Genomic DNA, 25079 nt, shown 5'->3' on the forward strand with positions numbered 1-25079 from the left:
CAAAATTATGACATTGGGAACCGAGAACTGTTGGCGGTGAAACTGGCGTTGGAGGAATGGCGTCACTGGTTAGAGGGGACTAAATTGCCCTTCCTGGTTTGGACGGACCACAAAAACCTGGAGTATATCCGGTCGGCTAAGAGACTGAACTCCCGTCAGGCCAGGTGGTCCCTGTTCTTTACCAGGTTCAACTTTTCCCTCTCCTATCGGCCGGGCTCCCGCAACGTCAAGCCTGACGCTCTATCTCGCCAGTTCCTGGGAACAGAAGACACTGCCCTCAACCCAGACACCATTCTTCCTGCTCCCTGCCTTGTGGCTTCTCTCACCTGGGAGATGGAGGAGCGTGTAAAGGCTGCCCTGGAGAACCAACCTGGTCCCAGCTCCTGCCCTCCTGACCACCTGTTTGTCCCGGACGGTCTGAGGTCTGACGTCCTACAATGGGCCCACGGCTCCCGGCTCACTTGCCACCCACGGATTCAGCGCACTAAAGAGGTCCTGCAGCGGCGGTTCTGGTGGCCCACTTTAGAGGAGGACACCAGAGAGTTTGTCAACGTCTGCCCGATCTGCAGTCTGCACAAGTCCTCCCGCCAGGCCCCTGCCGGCTACCTGCAACCTCTGCCTGTGCCACATCGACCCTGGTCCCATATTTCGCTGGACTTTGTTACCGGTCTGCCACTGTCGGGCAGATTCACCACTATCCTGACTGTGGTAGACCGGTTCAGCAAGATGGCCCACTTTGTGCCCCTACCCAAACTTCCGTCGGCCAAGGAGACTGCTGAACTTGTTCTACAGCACATATTTCGGCTCCACGGCCTTCCGTCGGATGTAGTCTCTGATCGGGGTTCACGTCCGTATTCTGGCGGGAGTTCTGCAGCCTCATCGGGGCCACCGTAAGCCTGTCCTCTGGGTTCCATCCTCAATCCAACGGCCAATCGGAGAGGGTGAATCAGGAGATGGAGACGGCGCTTCGCTGCATGGCGTCCAGACACCCCTCCACTTGGTCCAAGCAGCTACTGTGGGTGGAATATGCCCACAACACCCTAACCAGCTCCGCCACTGGACTTTCTTCCAGTGCGCCTATGGCTTCCAGCCGCCGCTGTTCCCAGCCCTGGAGAGGGAAGCTTCCTGTCCGTCCGTCGAGGCTTTTATCCCCCGTTGCCGCCAGACCTGGACCCAGGCCAGGGCTGCTCTCCTACGAGCAGCTGACCGTTACTCGATGGCAGCCAACCGCCGTCGCTCCCGGGCTCCCACTTACCTGGTGGGGCAGAAGGTATGGCTCTCGACCCGAGACCTTCCATCAGGTTGTTTATTATCGAGAAGGTCATCAACCCTGCGGCTGTCAGGCTCAAGCTGCCCTGTGCCATGCGGATCCACCCAACCTTCCATGTCTCCAGGATCAAGCCGGTTCGAGAGAGTCCGTTGATGCCTGCTTCTCAGCCGCCACCACCTCCACAGATTATTGATGGGGGTCCTGCCTTCACAGTTCGCCGCCTGCTGCGCTCCCGCCACCGTGGAAGGGGTCTTCAGTATCTCGTAGACTGGGAGGGATACGGCCCAGAGGAGAGGTCATGGGTCCCGGCCCGTCACATCCTGGATGCGCAGCTCATCCGCGAGTTCCATCACTGTCACCCTGACCAGCCCTCCAAGATACCCAATGCTGGTGGGGGTGCCAATTTAGAGACTCTGTCCTCCCTGTCATCCGAGGCTTCCAGCGACGAGGACGAAGAGGAAGCTGAGACGGAGGCCTCTGAAGAATTTTAGCCCTCCTCCAGGCCCCCCTCCACCCACCCGGCTCAGCTTGGACTTTGTTTTTGGGACGTCAGGGGCCGTCCCTTGAGAGGGGGGTTCTGTCACAGCCCCTTTTCCCCAGTTCCCTCCTGTCCCAGTACTTTTCCACTGCCCTGCTCACACCACACCCTCTGATCACCACACCTGCTTTCAGTCACTGATCACACACCTGCTCTCAGTCACTGATCACACACCTGCCCTCACTCATCAATCAGCTCACCTACCAGTGTATATATTCTCCAGCCTCACACTCACTCAGTGCCAGATTGTTCTTCTGCTTTCATGCGAGACTTTCCGGCGTTGTTTCCCTGCCGGATTACCCGTTACCGACCCTGCCTGTCTTCGTTCTGCCTGCCTTGCCTGTTCCCTGGACTGTACCAGTGTTCATTACTGGTATTGTAACACTGAAATAACCACAAGAACCATAATTAAATTGGTCAATGTACAAGATTCAAAGGAACTCACAAATAATCCCAGAAAATTCACTGAAAGACTCACACCACTCAAGCCTTAGAAATCTGAATTACAATACCCAGCCAATACCAACAAAAGGATGCAAACAGCTAAAGGCAAACAGCATAGCCTGTTTTTCACCCTTGTCCCTTATGGATACCAATTACTTTTAGGAGACAAAGCTTCAGATGTCTTTGGTTTTGTAAAGAGAAATTATCATCTAAACTGTGACACATGAAATTAATTAAACAGGAGTGTGCCAGCACCACTCAGAACTGGCTTGAAGAAAGGGAAAGGTCTCAAAGGACTCAGAGGGATGTCTTTGAAAGAGTGGGAAAACTTACAGACTAGGTGAATCACATGTGTCAAGAAAAAGAATACAGGTGCCATAAGAGTCCAAAATGAAAATATTAAAGAGAACATTATCAGATCCCAAAATGAGAAGAAATTTGTCAAATGGATGGAGCTGATTTTAGTAAATTAGATGCATCACATGGATTCTGGAAGTGTTAGGATTCGGTGTTTTTTGTATTTTTCCTGGTTCTTCCCCTCTCCCTGGCAAGCAGGTCTGAAATACCACCTCCTTCACCTGCAGCTCATCTGGGGTGATTGGCCTGGCAGCTTTAAAGAGCGGCTTGTTTGGCCTCTTGTTGCCAGATTGTTGTAGATCCTCTGTGGTAATGCTTGACTCCCTTTAGCTTTGTTTTTTGAGCTTGGAATTTTGCTAATCTGCCTTCCTAGTGAGGTTTTTTTTTTTTACTTGTCTCACTTTTGTCTTGTTTTTTCTATTCCTGTAGCTCCTGGTTCACCGCTGCCCTGATCAGCCTCATTTGCCTGCACAGCAACATCTGCCATTGCACACATGAAAGTGTTCTTCCAGAGACACTGAATACCATAACATGTAGTGACAATGGCCCCCAGTATGACTGTAGGGAATTCCACAAGTTTGCAAGGCAGTATGGATTGGAATATGTCACTTCTAGCCACTTGTATCAAAAGTGTAATGGGCAGGAAAAAGAAGTAAAAAAGGCAGTTGACAGTAAACCTAAGCCTTTACCCTACCTGGTTTGGTTAAGATGCTAGGCTACATCTCTGGACCATGGAGCCTCTCCTGCTGAGCTGATGATGTATCACAATCTGTCCACCAAACTGCCAAGACTACAGAAACACACTAACAGCCAAAAGGCTACATAGACAGACAGAAATGAAATGGTGACAAATGTGGAAGGAATCTGAAACATCTTCAAGAAAAGGATTCTGTTAGCACTGGGATAGAAAAGCAACAATCCTCAGTGAAGTCATACCCAGGTAAGGTATCATTTTGGTGGAGAATGCAAAGGTTCCTGAGGAGTCTGTCAAAGACTCAATTCACTGAAAATCAAGAAGAGTTCAGTATCTCTGAACAAGAGGTTTCATCAGCAAGGCACCACTGTAAGGTTAAGTGCTAAGCAATTTAATTTAACACTTTTGGAGAAATGTGTACCCTCCCCGTGACCCTGAAAGGGGTAAAGCAGGACGAGACAAGACACGTTGGAGAAATGTGAATGTCAATTAAGAATTTGAGAATCTACAATATGTTGGGACTTTTAAGAGTTTTGATTCATCTTATACTCGTTTGGAAGAGGGTTGTAACAATATAAGTGCCAACATAAGTGTCACCAATAGATGACAGTATAACATCAGTAGGTCACTGTTGGCGTGCCTGTTGTAGTGGCACAGGTATGAACAAATTGACAGTTCAAACAAGTATTATTCATAAAGCAGAACATTACATGTGATAGGCTTGATCTGCTGGCAGCGAGCCACCATAACAGAGCACAGCTTGCAGAGAACATTCCAGTGGTTAACATTTCTAAAAGCCTGCAACAGCGACTGAGTGTCTGTCTTCGGTCTACCAAATAAATAAAGGGTACAAGCAAGGCCATACTGTGGGCCAACAATGAGGTTCAGATTTTTTAAGATATGCAGCAGATTGGAGAATCCCGAGGGAGTTACAGTCAGATTCCAAAAGAGGTTTTCAAGGTTTGATGGCTACTGCTCCCATGACTGGACTCTGGATGGATGGATGGATGGATGGATGGATGGATGGATGGATGGATGGATGGATGGATGGATGGAAAATGTAATTTGCCATTAATAAGCGCAATGATTCTGGGTGAAACACCACACAATGTCTTAATACTAAAGTCAAGAATTTTTATAACACAACTGGCCAAATTTGTATCATCAAGATTGCAGTTCATGTTTTTACTAGAACCTGGCTTGATTACTGCGATTCCCCCTATGTTGGGCTTAGTCACACTTTACTAGAAAAAAAACAAAAACAGAGCTTGTTTGTCCCATTTTAGTCGGACTTTATTGGCTTGCTGTCCATCTTTGTATTGATATTGCAATCAATTCAATTTTTTTTTTAAAAATGTCTTTAAGGCCTTACCCCAGTGAACCTAGTCAACCTGCTTCATCATCGGTTCAGGTTAACAAGCAATCTTTAGCAAAAATTTTAGTGGGCTCTAAACTTTGTAATCGGCTCCCTGTATACATCAGCAGGCTGACTCACTTCCTGTTTTTAAAATCTTCTAAAAATACACCTCTCTTCAGCTTTTAACCCTATGAGATGTTGCCTTTTACTATTGCTGTGTTTTATTTCTTTTGTGTCATGTTTTCAGTCTATGTACCACTTTACATTGTTTTGTGAAGTGCTTTATAAACAGGCTGATTGACTGATGTATTAACAATTAACTCATCTGACCAAAGGACCTGTTACTATTTCACTGGATTCCAAGTTAAACTAGTTCAGCTGAAATTGGCTCAGAATCTAAAGATTTTATAGAGGATCAGTTGCCTTGTTGGTGCATTTAAACAACAGGCAACAGTCAATGTGAAAATGAAACGAGAATCTAGTCATTCTATTTGGGGACACCAACTCTGCTAGAACACGGATTGTTTCATGTCTTTAATCAATTAACCATTCAGTTAGCATTAATTTGTAATGATGTTGTGCGACATAAGATTTTTAAAATTAACATGAACTGAATATCGACACATCATTTATTTAAAGTGTTATCCTTTAGCATGTTGTTAACGTCAAATACGATCACAGTACTAACAGTATAGTATTCTCATAGTATCACTAGCAGCAATAGTTAGATCGAGCAGCAGTTTAGCGTAGTCGACGTTTTCTCTCAGTTCAGCTCCAGTTCCACTTTCCGCTGCAGATCCTGTCCGGGATCGCGGTGCAGCCTCTCCCCGACACGCCCCCTCTCACCGCCATTTCAACGGCTCCGTGCAGTTGATCCTGTGATGGCGGAGGAGGGAGAAATCACCCGGGAGGACGACGGAGCCAAAGACGACATTTTATCCTTAGACACCAAGTATTTGTTAACTTGCTAGTACAAGCTTGTCATTTTAAATTGACATTAAAACATTAACAAATACTATTAGACTATTCTCCTTTAATAACCATATCTCTTTAAAACGTGAAAACAATGTCAATTAAATGCCTGTACAATAAACAAATTTCTAGGTCAGGGGAATTTGAATCTCTTCTGAGCCCAATGCGTTGTAAAGCAACAGTTCTAACATTTAAGTTGCTTATCCAAACCTTTTTTAAACAGTGGAAATCAGTAGATGATTCAAGACCACAATGGTATTCTGGAGATGATTTTTGTCAGCTTTTTTGGTATTTATATCTTGAGAGAAAGGGTGTATAATTTGCCCTTGTGGCGCAGCTTTGCTGATCGTCTCTGATAAAATGACGCCACTACGCCTTTTTACTGGGTGACATTGCAGCTTTCTCGTGACCGGCCATCAGTCAACACGTCACCCAAACGTCGAGTGTCTGCGCCCTGCTGCCCCCTGCTGGTGCAGGTAGAGCTAAAATGATCGCTAAGTGTCGTCAAATACAAATGTTATCTTAACAGTGTAAACAGACATAGGATGGCGTTAGAATCCAGGGCGTTATTGCGTTTAAGAGACCAACACGGCCGCAGTTCAGTCCAGAGTCCACCCCGGAGAGTCTTTCCAGCCCAGACTGCGTCGCTGCCTCGTGCTGAATCGTCGCTTCCGGGCTGACAGACAGTTCTGTCGTCCAATCAGCGCACGCAAAGCGTCAACCGTGCGTTCGCTCCAGTTCACCCACCAATCAGCGGCGCTTTTCCGAAGTGCGACGCCACACGCCCTCGGAGCCTCAGCCCGCCATGTTAGGACCGATCATCGCGCAGCTCTCTTCCGACAGCTGGCTGTGGAGTTCTGACTTTAAAATACATATTTAGACCAAAATAAGAGCGTTGCTGACGAATAACGCGAAAGAGTGCTAAGTAGGATTTAGGAAAAAAAAATAAAAAAAATCACTGTTTATTCTTGTCCGGTCGAGCCTGTTTGGTTGTTTGTGTTGAAAGACATTTTAAACTGCTTTTTTTTTTTTTAGATATAATGTTTAATAAAATCTGTTGTGGTTACATTTGTTTCCAGCCCTAATTCTTCCCTGCTCCCTCCCACCTGTCTGCCCTCCTTTAATTCCCAGTCCTGCCCCCCTTCTTCCTCTCCCTCATTCCTTCATCCGCTCCTTTTTCTCCATCTCTTCCAATGGTCTCCACTCGTCTCCAGCACAGTCTCTGGCTCTCGGTCCTTTTCTGCCACACTACAGGAACCCTGATCATTAAGTTGTAAACTCGTGCAATTTCTAAAAGAGAAATAGTTATTTTCAGTTGGTCTCATAATATTGATATGACGGCATTAGAAGGAGACTATGATGACAAAACATGATCAAACACTATTCAATGAATGTGTATTTAGTGTTAAATAAAACTTAAGGTGTACTACTTTAATGTTAAAATGGTTTAATAAAGTAAATTTTTGCAGCTGATAAGATATTTTGTATGTTAATTTGACTTGATGATTATCTCAACCACACATATTTAACATCGCTGACATTATTAATATACAATTTCACAGGAAAACATGGAAGTCCCACAACAATCAGACATCAAGGAAAATCAAAATCCAACATAAAAGTAAGAAGGATAACTTCAGTTGAGCTGGTACACAGCAGCAGAGCAACAGCAGCAACAGAGCAGCAGCATAGCGGCAGAGCAGCAGCATAGCGGCAGAGCAGCAGCAACAGTAGCAAATAGCAGTAGCAGCAACAGCAGCAGAGCAGCAGCATAGTGGCAGAGCAGCAGCACCAGAGCAGTAGCATAGTGGAGGAGCAGCACCAGCAGAGCGGCAGAACAGCAGCATAGTGGCAGAGCAGCAGCATATTGGCAGATCAGCAGCAGCAGAGTAGCGCAAGATGGAATGTTGCTTATTGATGAACATCAATAAGCATGAACATCAAATGGGCCTTATTTAGCCTGAACCCACACCATCCCACAGGAGGTCATCATGTTGTGAGGAGGTTACTGACTACATTTCCCATCTACTATTATCCTTGTTGACTCTCAGCCACCCTCATGTGGTTGAGGGTTCAATTTCTGCTATTACATGTACACATGGCATCAACAGTTTTGTTGCAACCCAAGAGGAACTAAGAGCAACATGAAAACTAGATCAACAAGTGGTTTTAATAAGCACCAACAGCTGGAAGCCAGGTTCTGATGACATCCTTGGTTCTGGATAATTCAGTATTCTGGGGTGTTCTACAGCTGGACTGTCAGTGATGGAAATCAGGGTTCTTTCCCATCAACCACAACTACATAACATTCTAAATAGTAAATGCTAAATATGCTTATATAGTGCTTTTCTGGTCATCAGTGACTAGTGGGAGAGATCAACATTACCAGTCTACTTTCATCCACTCACACTCACATTCACTCTCTGATGGCAGATTATTCAGTCAGTGTGTAGGAATCACCATCCATGCATGTTCACACACCGGAGACAGCGTCAGGATTCCTGTCAGGGTTCAGCATCAACTCAAGGTCAATGCAAATTCTGCCACTCTCAGCTAGAGCCCAGTCATAATTCTAATCATATTAGCATAGGGCACAGTAAGACAGTATCATCTTTGATTACATACATGTTCCACAAACATGACAAACATAACTTTAACCAGTGATCATAAACCACCTTAATTAACTGGGATTGTGTCTAAAAAAGAAAGCGCTTTGTGTTTTGTATGACTGGATTCATGAGTGGACACTTTTGAAGGTGCTATAGAAGTTCTGATTATTATATAGAGACCCCATGTGAAGCAGCTTTACCTTGCCTTCCATTCATGTTATATAAATGTGTAATGCTCAAAACTTTAACCCTTGGAATTATATGCTCAAAAATGTTTACACCCAAGGACAACCTGGGAAAATTCCCCAAGTTAGAACATCCATATATGTAGAAACAGGCGGGTGCACACGCACACGCAGGAGAAGGGTGCCTATTGTTTCCTCCGACCAACAGCAGGCTGAATCGTTTTGAAGTGGCTCCACCAATCGGCGCGCTCTTGCGGACACCTTTCCCCGCCCATGGCGCTATAAAGGCGGCAGCTCCATCAGAAGGTACGCCGCTGGGCTGCAAGAAGAGGAACGGCTGGAAGCACCACAGAAGAGCTCTTTGCGCGTAATTTATAGGTTTTGCAGTTGTCTGACTGGATACTCTTTTGCTTTCATCCCATCATGGCGGACAGTAAAGTGGAGAGCAGCGGGGAGCTGAGCGCGAAGGTACGGACACGACGCCGTTTCCTCCCTCTGCTGCGTTCAGTTGGGGCTGCGTTAGACTGGTCATAAACCTGCTCTAAAAGCTGTTGGTCTTTGTCTGGTACCAAACAAAAACAGCATTCATTCTGTTCAAATTAGTCGTGAACTCGTGTGCCCGAGGGTGCACAGGAACCCCAGTGAGTTGGAGAGGCAGGTTGTCGGGGAATAAAAGCCGAACAGTCAGACCCGGAGCGGCTCCGAGCCTCCGAGCCCGGCCCGTGGGTCAGTGACGGGCTGGAGCCGCTGCTGAGCTCGGCTCTGCGGAGCCATGTGTGGGATTACCGCCTGGGTGCGGGATTGCTCGACAGCGATACACATGATCGATCGGATTTCCATTTTCATACCCGTTAAAATCTGTAAATGCTTTATTCCAAATGGTTTTTACTGGGCGCTTGCGGGCATATCAGCTGCGACTTCCTGCAATATTTATACTTAATAACTGTCAATGTGTCGGCTTGGGGATGCAAATGTAAAGGGGTTTGGTGCGAGTGAGTGGGGTTATTGCTCGTTATTTCGCCATAATGTGCTGGGTATAACATCTTTCGATGGTGTTTATTCATGTTTGTGTGTCGCCTGATTCCCCCCACGGCTCTGCTGCCTTCCTCCTTCTTCATTATCGTCATTGTCTTTTATTCAAGGACTGTTTCGGTCTGTCCAACCCTCCACATCGGTGCGCGTCGACGACTCACGGCCGATAAAAGCGCGGATTAAAATAACCAACCCAACATATATCTATATCTGAATTGTTGCGGTGGACTGCTGGATCTAGATCTAAAGTGTAGATTAATCAATTTTAATATGCCTCATCCAGGCGGTCGTGAGAGGCGCGCACGCTCGATCTCACTGGCGCAGAACAGGAGGGAAACCGTCCGTTTACCAAAAAAGAGTTAAAGAGAATGTTTCTGAAAACCAGAAAAGGTGCGTGTGTCAGGTTACGTGAGGGTCGAAGCGCCGGTGACAGTTCCGGAGCGTGTGCGTGTTTCGGCTGTGTTGCGCTTCTGGTCACCTTCATCCGGGCTGTGCTCAACACTTCGGAGCCGCTTTAGAGCCCAACACTGAGCCGTGAGCAGCCTTATCCTATTTGCCTACACTTGCTCTAATTAGCTGAGGGAACAGCACCGGGTGCTGCTGGGAATTGTAGTCTCGGTACTGGTGCCAGCGGCTCCGCACCATTATGGCTGCGTGGAGTGAGCCGAAGCCCAGCGCCTACTGAGCAGCCTCCGCGTACGGTGTCAGGTTTCACCCCGCCGGGCGGAGCCGGGGCGCTTAAACGAGCCGACCAATGGGGGCGTGCGCGTGAAAGCGCCGCCTGTTTGGAAAGACGGCGCGCAACTCTGTTCATCCGCAGAGGACGAAGATGGAGTGAAAGCGCGGCGGCGGCGGTGCGGTCGATCCACGCACGCACGCACGCACGCTCGGTGTTCAATGTTTATTCTAGTGCATCGTCTTAACATTGTGTGTGTTTGGTCAGAGTCGGTGGAACTGAAATTAAAGTATCACCACGTGAAAAAATAAAAAGCAAATTAAATGTAGAGATTTATTTCTGTAAGGAACTGAAGGTTAAATGATGGGGTCCTGCCATTTCTGTATATTAGATTAGGCAAAAGTGGACTTTATGTAACATGGATATAATCTAAATAAACAGATTAGTGTGAAGTGACACAGGCAAAATGAACACATCAATCAGCTTTGTTTAATGCATGAAATAAGACCGCCAGCATCTACGGGGTTAATACCTGCTTATTTTCAGCTTCAGAGCACAAACGTAATCAAGCAACACAGCAAAGAAAGTTGCATCTTCATTTTGTGCAGACATCACTTATTGCAACCTGTGCTAATTTTCATAAACGTGTGTGTGTGTGTGTAGGAGCTGAAGGACAAGAAACAGACCGAAGAGGCAGAGAACGGAGAGGATGCTGCCGCCAATGGCAAAACTGTGAGAACTCGTTCTTGTTCCCTGCACAAATGCTCCAGTCGTTGCGATTACCAGTGAAACTGTGTTACATCATGGCAGGACGAGGATGATGCTGAGCAGGACAACGATGTAGAGGAGGATGAAGAGGACGTGGGAGAGGATGAGGAGGATGGAGAGGGTAAGTGCCAGCTGAGAGGCTGGCCTGCCACTAGTTGGTCACTGTGAGGAACTGCAGACTGACGATTAACGTCACTTCTGAGGACGTAGAAGGTTCCTCCAGAGACACGGGGAACCGTCAGCTTAGCTGCTGCTCATCAGCCTAAACGTGTCACTAGTGTGTGTGTAGGCCCATAATCAGGGGAACAGGGTTCAGGTGTGCAAATGTCATCGATCTCATGGGCCGCACGCCTCCTTTATTCTCAGGGGATGAAGATGATGATGATGATGACGATCTGGATGGGCCAACAGGGAAGAGAGCAGCGGACGATGATGACGACGACGAAGAGGTTAGAATGAGTGCCAAGGCTTCACCCAATCAGGGACATTTAAGGTCCATTTAGTCTGAGAGGTCAAAGGTCAGACTGCAGCAGGGTGAAAACCCAGATGACGAGTAAAAACGCTGTAGTTTAAAATGCTACAAGATCCCTAAGAGATCTTATTATGCCAATAAAGTAACAACTTAATCATTTTAGCCTTTTTAAGCATCATACAGCCAATCATGCAATAACTGGCTAGTAATCCATTTTCTGTTTTTGACCCGGTAAAGTCATAACCAGTCAGGTAATAACTAATTGGTTGCTGCACTACTTTATACACGTATAGTTTTCCACTCGTGCACGCTGTGTCCTATAAATGTCTGTTGGACTAGTTTCCCTCACTGTGTCGCTTCTGACCTGCAGGATGAAGTTGAAACCAAGAAACAGAAGACAGATAACTAGCTCTGAGGACAACACCATCGAGCAACAGCCAGTTTTCCAGCAAACCTTCAACACCTCAGTCCTCCCTTCTTAAAAAAAAAAAGTTTTAAAACAGAAAATGTGTTTGTATTTTTATTTACATTTTATATTTTTGTAAATATTGTAAGGGGTTTGGCCATTTTGAAATAGTGATCTGTCTGGGTCCCAGGTGGTCCGGTTGGTGCTCTGAAGACATCCCAATGCTTCTCCAGCCGTCCACACTCAAACGACCAGTAAAGCTCCCGGTCTAGCATTCCGTCCACAGATACAGCTCCTCACATGATCATAGGATTGTAGTTATGGTAGGAATTTTAAAAAAAAAAAAAAAATTTTTTTTTTTTAGTTTGTATGAGGTTTTAAGGATATGATTTCCTGTCTGTCATACGCAGATTTGAATGTTTTCTGTAATACTTTTGTTCAACAATAAATCTATTTTGTTTGTATCTGTGTTAGTTTCTTCCTGTCAGAGGTTTTATCTAGTTGCAGCAGGAACAAGAGGGCCAAGCAGTGATGTGGCATTTTCAATAGTGAGTAGAGCTCATGTCAGTTCCACTGGCTTTCTATTCCGTTTCAAACGAGTTTATAGGTCATTTGTTTGGATTTATATCTTGCATTAAGCTCCTGGAGGCTAAATGAATTATATGCCATGTGGTTGAGGATTATTGACAATTGTTGAAGACTTCATACTTTTAAATATATTCATCTTGTCAGGTTGCATCTGTCCTGGATGACAGTATCAATAAAACTTTGTTCAAAACAGTGCCGAGGTTGTGTGTTCTTTTAGCCATTTTGGTCCCGAGTGTGTGACGGGCAGGAGGCTTTGTCAGCACAAACTAGAAACATCGGAAAAACACTGAGCTGCACCTAAAAGAGTCCGCATCCACTTCTAGAACAGCACCAAGCCCAAACAGCAACAGGGCTGTTCGGGGCGCCCCAGATCCAGTCCACGAGGGCTGAAGTCCAGTCGGTTTTTCTGTCCTACCAGGCGGAAAAAGGCTTCCTTCTCAGAAAGCAGTCCCAGGTGATCCAGTTTCCTACTTGGTTGGACAGAAAACCCGACTGGATCACAACCCTCGTGGATTGGATTTGGGTACTCTTGCTCTAGGGGAGTACGTCACACCTCGTCTCTGGTTCCTCTGTACGAGCTAAAGGAGCAGCCCCACCTGCCCTTTAATGAAGAGTGATGTTCTAAAGTGTTTGGTTTCAAACCCAGTCCAGAACCATCCTGGCTGCTGAGAACAAGCCTCTGCAGGTTTAAAATAAAAATAAAATCCAGAGCAGAAGAAACAAAAAAAGAACAGTCTCACTGAGAAAGCCTGTTTCCACTAAATGGAGTCATCATTTAATGTACATTTAATGAAGCTGCATCAAATCAAAACATCTTTATTTATCAGCTTCTGTTTAAATCAAAATCGTCTCTAGGTGCTTCCAGATTCCAAGGGCCTGACCCCCAACGAGCACCAGTGGCAGGATAAACTATCCTACGAACAAACCTTGAGCAGGACCAGGCTCATGTAGAGGAACCATCCCGCTGATGGCCGGCTGGGTAGAGATGGAGGAGAAGGGGGGAGAAGGGGGTTGGACGGGTGGAGGAGAGAGTAGGTGTAGATGATTGAAATCCATTAATGACAACAAGCTGTCAGTGTAAGGGATGATTGGGTTAGCAAGGTCAGGCGGGGATGCGGCTGCGCAGGTACTCCATCACCGCATCGGTTCCTTTGGCCACGATAGCTGCTCGGGGGGCGCGGAAAGGATTCCCTTCCAGACTGAGACACCTATGGGACAAAACAAGAGCACTTGATCCAGGCTCGTTGACTCGTGGCACCCCAGCCGTACATCAGAAACGGTTCCAGACCCCTCCCATCTTGAGATCGCTGCCATCATTCCCATCAGTGTCCCGACACTGGGACTCACACTGCCCTCCACAGTCAATAATTTAGCTTTGTTAGACGCTATTTTGGTCTCCGAGATCAAATTGTGATTGACGGCATTTGAGGACAGATAATGAAACTAGAATTGATGAAGCAACAGTGAGACACACATGACAACCCGTCCCCCCTGAGCCTAAACACACCTGAGGCTGGTACACAGACCCAGCTCCGGGGGGATCTTCAGCAGGTCATTGTTTGACAGATCCAGGGTTGACAAATGACTCAGCTTCATTAGGTGACTGGGATCCACCCCATCCACCTGGTTGTTGCCAAGCAATATTGTTTCCAGGGAAACAATTTGATAAAGGACCCCAGGGAAGGATTTGAACCTGTTGTTGGTAGAAACGACACATGAAACTCACCCCTTCATCCTGTGACCAGGAGGGAAGGATGTAATTGGACTTGTAGCTGTGATATATGTTAGCTGTCCTAAAACACTCAGTCAGACAGACATTTTATATTGTATTCCATTTGATTTAGTGTCAAAGACCAGTGGAAACACTTCCATACCCGTTGTAATTGAGGATAATGGAACGCAGTTTTGTTAAGTTCTTCATTTCTGCTGGTAACTCAGCCATCTGATTATTCCTGTAATAACAGATGACATTTGGAGATGGTTGAGTTGGGGGGAGCAGGACAAACCACAAGCTGGCACATCAGTGGAGAGCAAACTGGTCTGGGATCAGGCTTTCTGGAAAACATCTACAGACGATCTGGATCGTCAATAAAAGTGATTCGGAAAGAATTGTGGAGGTAATTATTGAAAGAAATAATAATAATTTAACCCCCCCCCACACACACACACACACAATTTAATGCTCAAATGGCCAAAAGTGCAGCTTCTTCAGCCACTTTCTAAATATTGGAGGTGAGTTTGTTCTCTGGTTCCTGGATCCTCAGTTTTCAGGGACACTGACAGCGTTAAGCATTAAAGCCTGGGGAAATGGGTTGGTTCGAATGGAGCTGTAAAACCACAAACCTGCCAGAGGAGGGCAGTAGAGGGCAAACCAGGTCCTATATATCTCTGTAGATTCTCAATCATCCAGGTCATAGTTATCCAAGGTAGTTTTCTTTGTCATCTGGACTGTATTTCTTCTCTTTTAATCAAAGAGAAGAAATAGGGTCTTATTTAAACTATATAAACTAGGGTCCTATATAAACTAGGGTCCTATATAAACTAGGGTCCTATATAAACTTGGGACAAACACGATGGGCGATGCTGAAAGAATGGATCATTGCAGTGATCCGAAGAAAGGTGGATTTTACGGTTGTGACCTTTCTTTGTTGCCTGTTTGAAATCAATCAGAGCTTGAACTGCGATAGCAGTCAGATATACAGTATGCATGTGTGTATGTGTGTGAGAATACCTGAGGTCAATATGAGTCAGCTGCAACAAACTACAGATGGGATCACAGCCGGCCAGTCTGTTGAAACCCAGATTTATATCTGACAATGACGACTGAAATTCCAACAGCCTGCACACAAAGCAGAGGAACAGTCGGTGGAGGAAACAGCCGTCATGTTGGCAGAAACAACAACGATGAGATTCTGTCTACCTGGGAGGTATCGACGTCAACAGGTTCTTGCTGAAGTTAACAGCTGTAACACCTTGATTGACTGCAGCATCAAACACCTCATCAGGAATGGCAGCAGTTTGCTTCTCACTACACACAGACAGGAAAGGGAACGTTCAAATGAGACGGAGGAAAGTAGCACAAAACAACGGTTAAAGTGTGACTTTTATTCTGCCGTTAACAGAGTGGTTGCAAAGTTCACTGAAGAATTTAAAATATGTATGAAGAGTTTTCAATACTGGTTGAACGAGATAATCAAAGTTAGAAGTGTTCACCAGTGTTGGATGTTTTAAAGTAAACATGCGGATTTGTGCCAAAATCCCATTCAACTAAGGGAATAAAGGCTGGTGTTAGTCCTGGGGCTTCCCAACAGCCCTTCTTCAACAAACACACTATCGCCGTTGAATAAAATGACCACAAACAGAGCACGTGGTGTGAGCGTTAATGCTAGCAGGGTAGGGTATTATCTAGGGGTCACTGACCTGTACTGCAGCATCTTCAGCGTTTGAATGTTGTGAAAATTGACTTTAGCCTGGCTGGGTAATGTCATGGCTGTGGGTTCTTCAGCTGCACTGGCAGAACTCTCTACACACACACACAGACACACACACACACGCAGCAGGGGACGGTGATCCAGGACTATGTTGTTGAATCAGAAACAAGTGAAACGTACCTGTAATCCTTCCTCTTAAATATTTCAGAAGTTCTGTGGTTCCTTTCTGTAAGAATCAGCAAAAATGATCGAACATTCCAAGAATGTTGAGAAACGTCAGTAAATAAACTGCTAGTAGTTAGAGAGGTGCAGAAAGATCACGCTTGATGCATTCACAGCAGTAGAAATGGAGTCACCTACAGTCAGCAAGTCTCTCCTGAGGCCTCGCAAAGGGTTTCCCTCCAACAAGAGCACCTTCAGATGAGAGAGTAGCCCCAGGGATGCTGGCAGGCTGGCAAAGATAGCAGGTGAGGACGCACATGTACGAAGATACTTTAGGCACCTTAAACCATGATTTGGTTCAGAATGTCGGTGTTCCCGTCCAGAGGATGTTTGACTGCTCCCCGGATTATGCCCCCAGCACCTTCAGTCTGCAGGTAGCAGCGAAGGACTGTTAGCGACCTACCTGCTGATGTCATTGTTGGTGAGGTCCAGGCGGGTCAGAGAGCTCAGTAAGGTGATCTCTTCAGGAAGGCTTCGGATCTTATTGTCTCTCAGTTCCAGAACAGAGATGGCTGTCAGAGAGGATAACTGTTCTGGCTCCAACTGCTCAATCTGGTTGTTCCCAAAATATAAATCCTGCACACAGTCAAACAGGAACAGATGATGGACTCTTTGTCCAAAACACCTGGGAATATTTGCTAAAACAAAGGTGGCACTCACACAACCCAACCGTACCGTGCACCAGCACAAGTCCCTCCGAGGAGGAGATTCTTTGGCTAGTGTGAGTGCAGCCACGCCCGCTTCCCCCTCACTGCGTGGCTGGAAGTGGTGTGTCGGGCACGCTTGTTCGCACGTTTACCTACCTCCTGATGTATGAACCACATGAATCGCTGCCTTTGCGCTCAGTAAAGGTGGACTCATGAAAGTGTGAGCTACGTTTTCACGCTGCTGCGGCGCCGTGCGTGTGTCCTGCCTAGAGGTAAGATCTTAAGACCGAGCCCGAGCCCGACCCAACCCGAAATTCGGGTCGGGCTTAAAATGCGTAAAATGTCAATCATTACGTTCGGGTCGGGTCGGGCCGGGCTTCTCTCTCGCTGACTTTTTTTTAATAAATATTTGTTTATAAAAATATACACTAAAACGTTGAAACAAAACTATAGAAATAACAATTTCATAAATCTTTTACCATTTATTTGATTTGCGTTATTCTATTTAAAGCCTAGTGGGCTGCAGTATTTCTCCGCGTAATTAAGCGAGTGCGCATCAAGATTTCTCTTTCACTCTCTTTGTCTGGCCTCTTATTCTGTGTTCCATTCATTTATCATGATCATAAAAATATGTAGATTATTTTAACCTTAAAAGATCTTGCGTTTTTTCTGCCCAAAATACTATGGGATAAATTTAAATTTCGGGTTTGCTTCGGGCTCGGGCCTGCAAATCAAGTAAATTGGTCGGGCTTGGGCTGGGTCGGGCTTTAATGCCCGCGGGCCTGGGTCGGGTCGGGCTGGATTTTTTAGGCCCGATCTTACCTCTAGTCCTGCCTAGTTGTGATTACGTAGGGCTGGGAGGACCGTGTGCGCGTGCTGGCTCGCTAGTGTGGGTGCAAGACAGCAGGGGGCAGCGGACATCCGTGCTTTAGCACGACACACAAGAAATGGCCCATGTGCGAGTGAATTTGTGTTCCAACATTAAACCTCATAGTGAACTTTGATCCAAGGCAGGTGACAGAACAACTACAGATGGGACAGACTTCATTAATACAGTACAGTAGAAGAATCATGAAAACCATAAACCAAGCTGGGAACCTTGCTGTTGATACCTTGAGCACTGGAGATTTGAGATTTGGAAGGAGATCAAGCTTGTTGTGTCGGAGATAGAGCTGTTCCAGTGCAGACATCTGCGACAGGCTGGCAGGAACCTCCGTTAGCTGGTTGTTGCTGCAATCCAGCATCTTCACCTCTGTCAATTCAACAAGTTTTTGTGTCAAACAGGGCTAAAAAACTGCTCTCATTTCACAAAATGTCTCACATCCTTTAAATGAGTCTCAGCTCACACTCCAAACAACAACTGTATTTCTGTTTTCAGGGCCGTTTGACCTTAGATGTTTTCCATTTTCATATACACTCACTGAAAACTGCACGAGACAGTAGATAACAGACAGACTTGCCAGTATTTGACAGAGCCCCTTTTGCCTGCAAAGTGCTGGAAACACTTTCTGGTTCATATTGACATGACAGCATCATGCAGCCTTTAAAAGAAAACGTAATTTATTCTCATCCTGTGTTTAAACTCATGTGAGACCATAAAAGCTGTTTGTCCACGACTGACTCAGACACTGCTCTAAAGGATAACGTTAGTGACCGATAGCGTTGGCGGTGCCTGCTAAATACCAGTTAAGGGTGGTTAACACAAATAAGTGTCCAGATATGAAACACTGTTTATGTATCAGTAGAGATCGCTCCATTCCCCGGGCAGAGGGCCCCCCTTCATGTGTTACCTCTGCTCTCGTGCAGCTCTCTTTATGGCGCTTCTGAAACATTTTATTACACAAACAGCCCAACCTGAATGGTAAGCAGCAAACATCTCTGCCACTGCCCCACATGTGTCTGTTGGGAACTATTTTTATAGCATATTTAAGGGTCAGGGTACAACCTGCACAAGTTCCCAGCTCATCAGAGGGCCGACATACAGACACAGGCAGCCAAACACACTCAGATTTACACCTAAGGTCAATTTAGGTTCACTAATTCACCTAAACTCTTTACTGTCATTGTTGCTGTTACTATCATCATTATTAACTCACAGCACAGCAGCAACAACAACAGCAGCAGCAGCACAGCAGCAGCACAGCAGCAGCAGAGCAGCAGCAACAAAAAACACATACTTGTGAGCTGGCCGATGCTGTCAGGCAGCCAACTGAGCTTATTGTGGGACAGGTTCAGTTTCTGCAGACAGGTGAGACAGCCCACATTGGCAGGAAGGTCTTTCAGTTGGTTGTTGGACAGGTCCTTGAAAGGAGAACAAAAATAACCACACAAGTAATAAAACACCAGTAATTAAAACAACGCACTGAAAGAGCCATAGGGAATCAAAGAGTTGTATTTACCAGCTCAATCAGGCTCTTAAGGTGTCCCAGTTCCTCTGGCAGGCTCACCAGCAGATTGAACTGGAGGGCCAGGCTGGCAAGGTTCTTTAAATTGGCCACCCAGGCTGGTAGTGATGTCAGCTGGTTATGACTGTCGCCACAGCCGAAGGAAAGTAAGTGTAGTTGATATTTGTTAAAAACAACAAAAACAAAAGCACAACCATTATAATTCTATTAGGAGTTTTGGAGTGTTTGTGCCTTTTTATTAAGCAGTTTACAAATGCTAAGAACTCATATATGCACATGCCACCCTGGGTTACTGCGCTTTCTTTGTGGGCTGGGGGAGCATCTCTGTTAGCAGCAGTGAAAACAAACGTTTAGCTCAGACGGGGAGATGGAAAGGCCCGTGGATCTATCCTAGGATGCTGGAGTCTACACCCTGAAGTGTCCCAACAGTCATATACTGGATGTTGTTCTCTGTACTGCAGCTGCAGTCATTCACTGCGTGTCAGTACATGAAGGTCTGACTGCAGCAAAATCTTGGGTGTGTGCAAATTCAATTAAAGAGGTTGTTTTTGTAAGAATTGTCACTGTAATCAAATCGCTCCACAGAAAGTGAAGAACATGCTCAAACATGAAGGGGTTGGAGTTGAGTTGCTGTGCACCTGAGTCGCAGTTGCTGCAGCTCCTGGAGCTCCTGGAGGGCCTCAGGCAGGCAGCTCAGCTGGTTGTCATCCAGCTGGGAAAAGGGTTGCAGCCAGAATACAGAAGTGCTGTTAGATTATATTCCCTGGCATGAGAAAAATGACTGATTGATGCCGAAAATGGTTCTTCGATTAAGAGATGGTGCAGATGAAAGTATTTATTATCACAATATAATGTGTCCTCCCTCTAAATGACAATGTCAATGTCAAATGCCCCTAATCAATGTTTCATGTGGCCTTCAATGCTGGTGCCAGAACACCTTCAGAGCACTGCCCAGGTACCTTTGAGCAAGTTAGCCAACCCACAAAATCTCATATAGGGCCTTGAAATGAACTGAGGACTCATCTGGGGGGGACCTGCTTTCACCCATTGTGGACCCTCACCATGATTCCACCAAAGGAAAGGAAAGCAGGAAAGCAGCACGTTCAGGAAATACCATCAGGCCAAAAGCTGTGCACGGGACGCACGTGGACTTTCACAAGGCGAGTGAGAGATTTGAGTGGCCATCACAGTCTCCTTAACCTCCGTATGGTTGAGCAACTTCAGGATATCGTAAATGTGCTGTTTATATAAGACTGCCTGAGGATTTATGGGACCTGGAGCTTCTGGCTAAAGGAAGAAGCATATTTGCCCTTTATTTTCTGGGGTCTCTTCCACAACCACACAATGCAAACCTCTCTCACTATACAGGAGCCCTCTCATTAATTCCTTTATGCTGATGTTGGGTTGAATGGTTGAATGGTGCTCACCCACGTTTCTGCAATCTTATTCCTTTTAACAATGAACTTGTTGTAGTTTGACGTTGGACAGGAACAGAGTCGCTCTTACTTACATCGAGGACAGTGAGAGCAGGAAGCAGTCTGATGTCGTCAGACAACTGTGTCAACTGGTTGGAGGCCAGTAAAAGCTTGGTCAGATCCGTTTGTTCCCACCAACGGTCGGAATCTCCGGAGAATACCGTCTGCTTGGCTTCTTCTGGCACGTCACAGTTTATTCGATAAACATTCTGTGGAACTGAGACCCAATTTGAGGGAATGCAAACTTAAAATGACGTAATGTGACGAAGCACAATCAACCATGACTTTCACCTCTGTCCTTTATTGCTACTACAATTCAATTTCCCTACGGGGATGAATAAAGTACATCTTAATCTTAATCTTTCCTGCTTGTATGTGTGAATTGGCAATTATTAATGTTGCGATGTATGTTACAATTCTGTTTTTCAATCGTTAGACATGAGCTTTGAGGTGAAATTATAATAAAAGTATTAATTACTTTAAAAAAAATTAAAGACATCTTGATCGATATCTCACAACAGTACACTATAATACAAAATATTCACAAGAATATTTAGGTCACAACCCTTTCACAGTCTCAGTAAACTCACAAGCTGCCATTTAAGGAAATAACACATAAAGCATCCAAAATATAAAATAATAATACTAGAAATAGGCTACCTTCAATCAAACCTCGCCCAGAAAGGTTGAGCTGGCCGCTCTTTCGTGCAGCATTCAGCAGACCATTAGGAACTGTGGGTTCGGGCTTTTCTGTCCTAAAACCCGCCAGGAAATCCACTTTATCTGTTTTCTTGAAACGCGACATTAGCGGTGTGTTGATTAAAACAGGCTGAAGTTGGGTTGTTTTCTCGGCGCACTCCCGCTATGACGTCACCTCCAGCCACAAAAACAAACAAGCAGACATCTTCCGGTCTCTAGCTGCCACGTTACTGCATACATGCAGCGTTACTGCCCTCTGTGCTTATCAGAGGTATTACAGCAACTGGACCCATCGTATAGGAAAACTGCAGCGTACAGAGAGCGCAGAGCTCCGCCAAGAAGGTGCGTGGTACAAAATCAGCCTAAGGGCTCAAGCCTGGAAATTTTGGCTATCCTGGATGAATTTAGCTTCAAGTCTAAATGTAAGCAGTTCAAGTTTATCAGGTATAAAAACAACCCACATGTAAAAAGACAATGTTTGAACAAATAAGAAGTCAGATGGATGTTGGGGTGTTGAATCAATCTTGTTTGAATTTTCATGCAGTAGTTTTGAAAGAGTTTTGTGTGTACTTTGTTTATCATAGTGTTTAAAAGGGTGTCGGCTGCAGAAACAAAACAGAAAGCGTTGGAAATTGTTTGGAGTCATGTAAGATTGTGAGTCCTTGAAGGACATCTAAAGGAATCAGACCAAATATGGAAGAGAAGGTGAACACAAAGAATAGTATCCACAGAAGGAGCCGACCTCCAGGTCATGTTCCTAATCTGATGGGTGTTTGACGATCAGGACTCTTCCTCATGAACCAAGACACAGTGTTCAGGGACCGTGGCAAGACCCCAGAAGCTTCTGGAAGTAATTCCAGTATTCTGTTATAAATAAAAATCACACAGTTCATTTATTCAGAATTGATTGTTTGTCTATTTCTTCTGGCGCGACAAACGTGTAAGTAAAGAAAGTTTCCAAAACATGGTTTATTCAGAATCATTAACTACAGAGGCTGCACTGATCAGCCCATCAGTCTCATCTTTCCCTCACTCATGAACAACACCTTGAGATACTTGAACTCCTCCATCTGAGGAAGGACTTCTCCACCAAACCTGGAGAGGACAAACCACCCTTTTCTGGTCAAGAACAATGGCCTCGAATTTGGGTTTGCTAATTTTCATCCCAGCTGCTTTGCACTGGACAACAAACCGCCCCAGTACATGCTGGAGGTCCTGGTTTGATGAAGCCAACAGGACAACATCATCTGCAAAAATCAAGGATGAAATCCTATGGTTCCCAAGTCAGACTTGTCGAGGATTTTCTTCAGTTAACACAAAGTCAGAATGCTGCTTTTAAGAGTTTAATAAGTCAGTCAGAACACATGCAACAACAGCATGCAGATGAGATTTCTGCCCAATGTAACAAACATGTCCCTTTTATAATGCTTAGCAACTACGCCTTTCTCTCAGTACTTTTCCATCTACTTACTTCATCGTCACAAGGTTAGCATGATAAACTGTAGCATTTTGAAGGTTGCTGACTCGCACATCTTCATTATTTTCTAAGGAGTCTTTGTTCTACAACTCGTGACACCTCGTACACCTGCACACGCATCATCAAATGAACTTGCTTGACCTTACTGGTTCAAATGATCTATGCTAAACAAAAATAATTTCTTTTACAGACTCCCTCCAGCCCCTAGCTACTCCGAGAAATGCTGTCCATAAAGATTATGAACAAAGGTCAGCCCTGCTGTCCAACATGCACTGGAAACAAGTCTGACTTAGTGCCAACAATGTGAACCAAGCCTCCGCTCCAGTTGTACACTGATCAAATGGCCCCCTTAGCAGAGGGCCATGGACCCCAAAGCACCCCCCCACAGAATACCCCGAGGGACACAGTTGAATGCCTTTTCCAGCTCAACAAAACACATATATCCATATACTGGCATGCGTACAAGCTTTTCAGACCAGAATGTGCAGATGGTGAGAAAGGAAGCCACTATGTTAGTCAGACGTGGTTAGATCCCTAATGGAGTTGTTGGAAAACCAACATTCAGCACCATGGTTTCTGTGGGCCTTTGCTGTATCAGGATGGAGTGGTGGTGATCATGGAAGTAGGAGTGGAGGAGCAGCTGTGGCTTTTTGGGTTTGTCCTGGCTGGAGGAACATCCACAGCAATTTAATGGAATTCGGCAACTCGCTGGAGGGGTGAAGCAGCAGAGCATGGGTTAAGTTGATCACCGTACGGCCCCAGCTCGAGGCATGAGTAGGCATGAGCATCACAATAATGGCCATAACACGTGTGCGTACACAATACAGGGGCATAAAACCAATGCATCTTGTCTCATCTTCTTGATCACTTTATCCCTTTCAGGTCTTGGGCGATATCTACGAAGGCAGAGCTCATCCCTGGATTGCGAGTTCATCGCAGGGCCCTATGTGAGCATTTGGATACCTTGCTCATCATAGCAATGCACTGGTAGTTAAAAGGAACAAGTGATTAATTTTGTGTGAACTGTGCTTGTTGCTGCAAATTGTGGAGTGTCTGAGTAACCAGGAGGCGTTGGACATAACCATGGAAACTGGAAGCAGAGTTGAGGGTGACTTGCAATCTCAGAAATGGAAGATCAACATGACTGAAAAAGCACTTGCTGTTAAATTGCCAAGGGTGCAAATAGAATGAAAGACAAAGCTGAACAATGCAGCCAATATAGGAAACTCACCGAAAGATCTCATTACAAAGGTGAATAAAACAATGGATCATGATGCTTTGAATGAATTGCTGGTGGTGTGTAATGATGCAAAATCAATGTATGGACAGCTGTTGGGTTAAATTCCACAAGTTCAACAAGAAAAACATTCAATTTTAAATTTAAATGAATGTCTTCATGATGCAGAAATGTAGGTTTCAAAGTTTAAAGGTAATACAAAATGTTGGAGTTCCAACCAATGAAGTGAGTGCAAAGAAAATGGTATTAATCATACTGGTGATGTCCCAAGCAATACCCACACAGCTGAGCTGGTTGTGGACAACCTTAACCCAAATAACAGCATTTCTAATGTGGGAAGTAAAGGACATAGTAAAAGTGGAAGATCAAGCACCTTTTCTGCAGACATAGAAGCTGAAGCAGAAAGAGCTGCTTTTATTGCTAGCTTGGCTTGGAAGCAGAAATACCTGCAACAAATCGAAAGTTGGCAGTATTGCGACCCACTGGTTTGAATACTTCCAGTTTTAGATCCAAAGATGGATGAACTCTTGCCTGGAAAATGAAAAAATGTATATCAGCCTGGGTTCACCACAACAACAATGTTCAATAAATCTAAATAAACCACTCAATATGCAGCCTAAGGAACATGGCCCATGTTTAAAGGAGCTGTTGAACATTGGAACAATATGCACAAGGACAGACATGACATTCTTAAAATGCTGTTCAGGAAAGAGCATTCCACATTCCCAAACAGTCTGTCTGATGTAATCATCAATGCTATGCAGAAAAGGTACCCAGCACAAAGGAGAGGCCTGGTTTATTCCACACCACGGAGTCTATCACCCAACAAAGAACACTGGTGTGTGACTGCAGCAACACTTGAAGGAACTCAAGTCATTAAAGTAATGGCTGCAACTGCAAACCCCAATACAAGCTGAAGGTCCTGGCTTAGCAGTTATGCCAAATTCCAACATGCACCAGAAACGGGTCTGACTTACTGCCAGCAATGCGAACCATTCTCCTGCTCTGGTCATACACATCAGGAGAGCAACCACCACCCCGGTGTGCACTCCACAGGCTCCAGAGACACAGTTCCCAACCACTGTTCAATGCTGCAGGAGCATGTCAGCCAAGTTAGT

At 45.3% G+C, this 25079-nt stretch overlaps 2 protein-coding genes and 2 long non-coding RNA genes across 4 annotated transcripts; 2 read left to right on the top strand and 2 right to left on the bottom strand.

Annotated features, from left to right (window-relative positions):
• Nucleotides 1-3305: 3305 nt before the first annotated feature.
• On the top strand, nucleotides 3306-5676 carry LOC115247178 (uncharacterized). Its single transcript, XR_003886230.1, has 2 exons — nucleotides 3306-3549; nucleotides 5457-5676. It is a non-coding gene; the product is annotated as an uncharacterized lncRNA (long non-coding RNA).
• LOC115247177 (uncharacterized) lies at nucleotides 5189-6273 on the bottom strand. Its single transcript, XR_003886229.1, has 2 exons — nucleotides 5843-6273; nucleotides 5189-5536 (listed from the first exon to the last, which is right to left on the bottom strand). It is a non-coding gene; the product is annotated as an uncharacterized lncRNA (long non-coding RNA).
• A 2432-nt stretch (nucleotides 6274-8705) lies between these two features.
• Nucleotides 8706-12560, top strand: ptmaa (prothymosin alpha a). Its single transcript, XM_011614412.2, has 5 exons — nucleotides 8706-8894; nucleotides 10798-10866; nucleotides 10945-11023; nucleotides 11269-11351; nucleotides 11745-12560. The coding sequence occupies exons 1-5, from the start codon at nucleotides 8850-8852 to the stop codon at nucleotides 11781-11783; spliced, it is 315 nt and encodes a 104-aa protein (XP_011612714.1). The 5' UTR covers nucleotides 8706-8849; the 3' UTR covers nucleotides 11784-12560.
• A 555-nt stretch (nucleotides 12561-13115) lies between these two features.
• lrrc40 (leucine rich repeat containing 40) lies at nucleotides 13116-21440 on the bottom strand. The gene is made up of 15 exons (XM_003973780.3): nucleotides 21209-21440; nucleotides 20584-20765; nucleotides 19712-19785; nucleotides 19068-19197; nucleotides 18846-18969; nucleotides 17781-17920; nucleotides 16425-16597; nucleotides 16160-16250; nucleotides 15980-16025; nucleotides 15789-15891; nucleotides 15289-15396; nucleotides 15100-15207; nucleotides 14243-14320; nucleotides 13876-14061; nucleotides 13116-13576 (listed from the first exon to the last, which is right to left on the bottom strand). Exons 1-15 carry the CDS (start codon nucleotides 21351-21353, stop codon nucleotides 13471-13473), a joined length of 1794 nt encoding a protein of 597 aa, XP_003973829.2. The 5' UTR covers nucleotides 21354-21440; the 3' UTR covers nucleotides 13116-13470.
• Nucleotides 21441-25079: the final 3639 nt, after the last annotated feature.

This window comes from Takifugu rubripes, chromosome 20, assembly GCF_901000725.2.
Source record: "Takifugu rubripes chromosome 20, fTakRub1.2, whole genome shotgun sequence".
Classification (NCBI taxonomy): domain Eukaryota; kingdom Metazoa; phylum Chordata; class Actinopteri; order Tetraodontiformes; family Tetraodontidae; genus Takifugu; species Takifugu rubripes.

Excerpts from the sequence above, each read along its gene's own strand:
- lrrc40 (XM_003973780.3), bottom strand. The coding sequence starts at position 21,353 with ATGTCGCGTTTCAAGAAAACAGATAAAGTGGATTTCCTGGCGGGTTTT. Across the intron at positions 18,970-19,067 it reads TTAAGAGCCTGATTGAGCTG|GACCTGTCCAACAACCAACT; the intron begins GTAAATACAACT and ends TCTCCTTTCAAG. Across the intron at positions 15,208-15,288 it reads TTGACGTCGATACCTCCCAG|GCTGTTGGAATTTCAGTCGT; the intron begins GTAGACAGAATC and ends CTTTGTGTGCAG.
- ptmaa (XM_011614412.2), top strand. The coding sequence starts at position 8,850 with ATGGCGGACAGTAAAGTGGAGAGCAGCGGGGAGCTGAGCGCGAAG. Across the intron at positions 8,895-10,797 it reads GCGGGGAGCTGAGCGCGAAG|GAGCTGAAGGACAAGAAACA; the intron begins GTACGGACACGA and ends GTGTGTGTGTAG. Across the intron at positions 11,024-11,268 it reads GGATGAGGAGGATGGAGAGG|GGGATGAAGATGATGATGAT; the intron begins GTAAGTGCCAGC and ends CTTTATTCTCAG.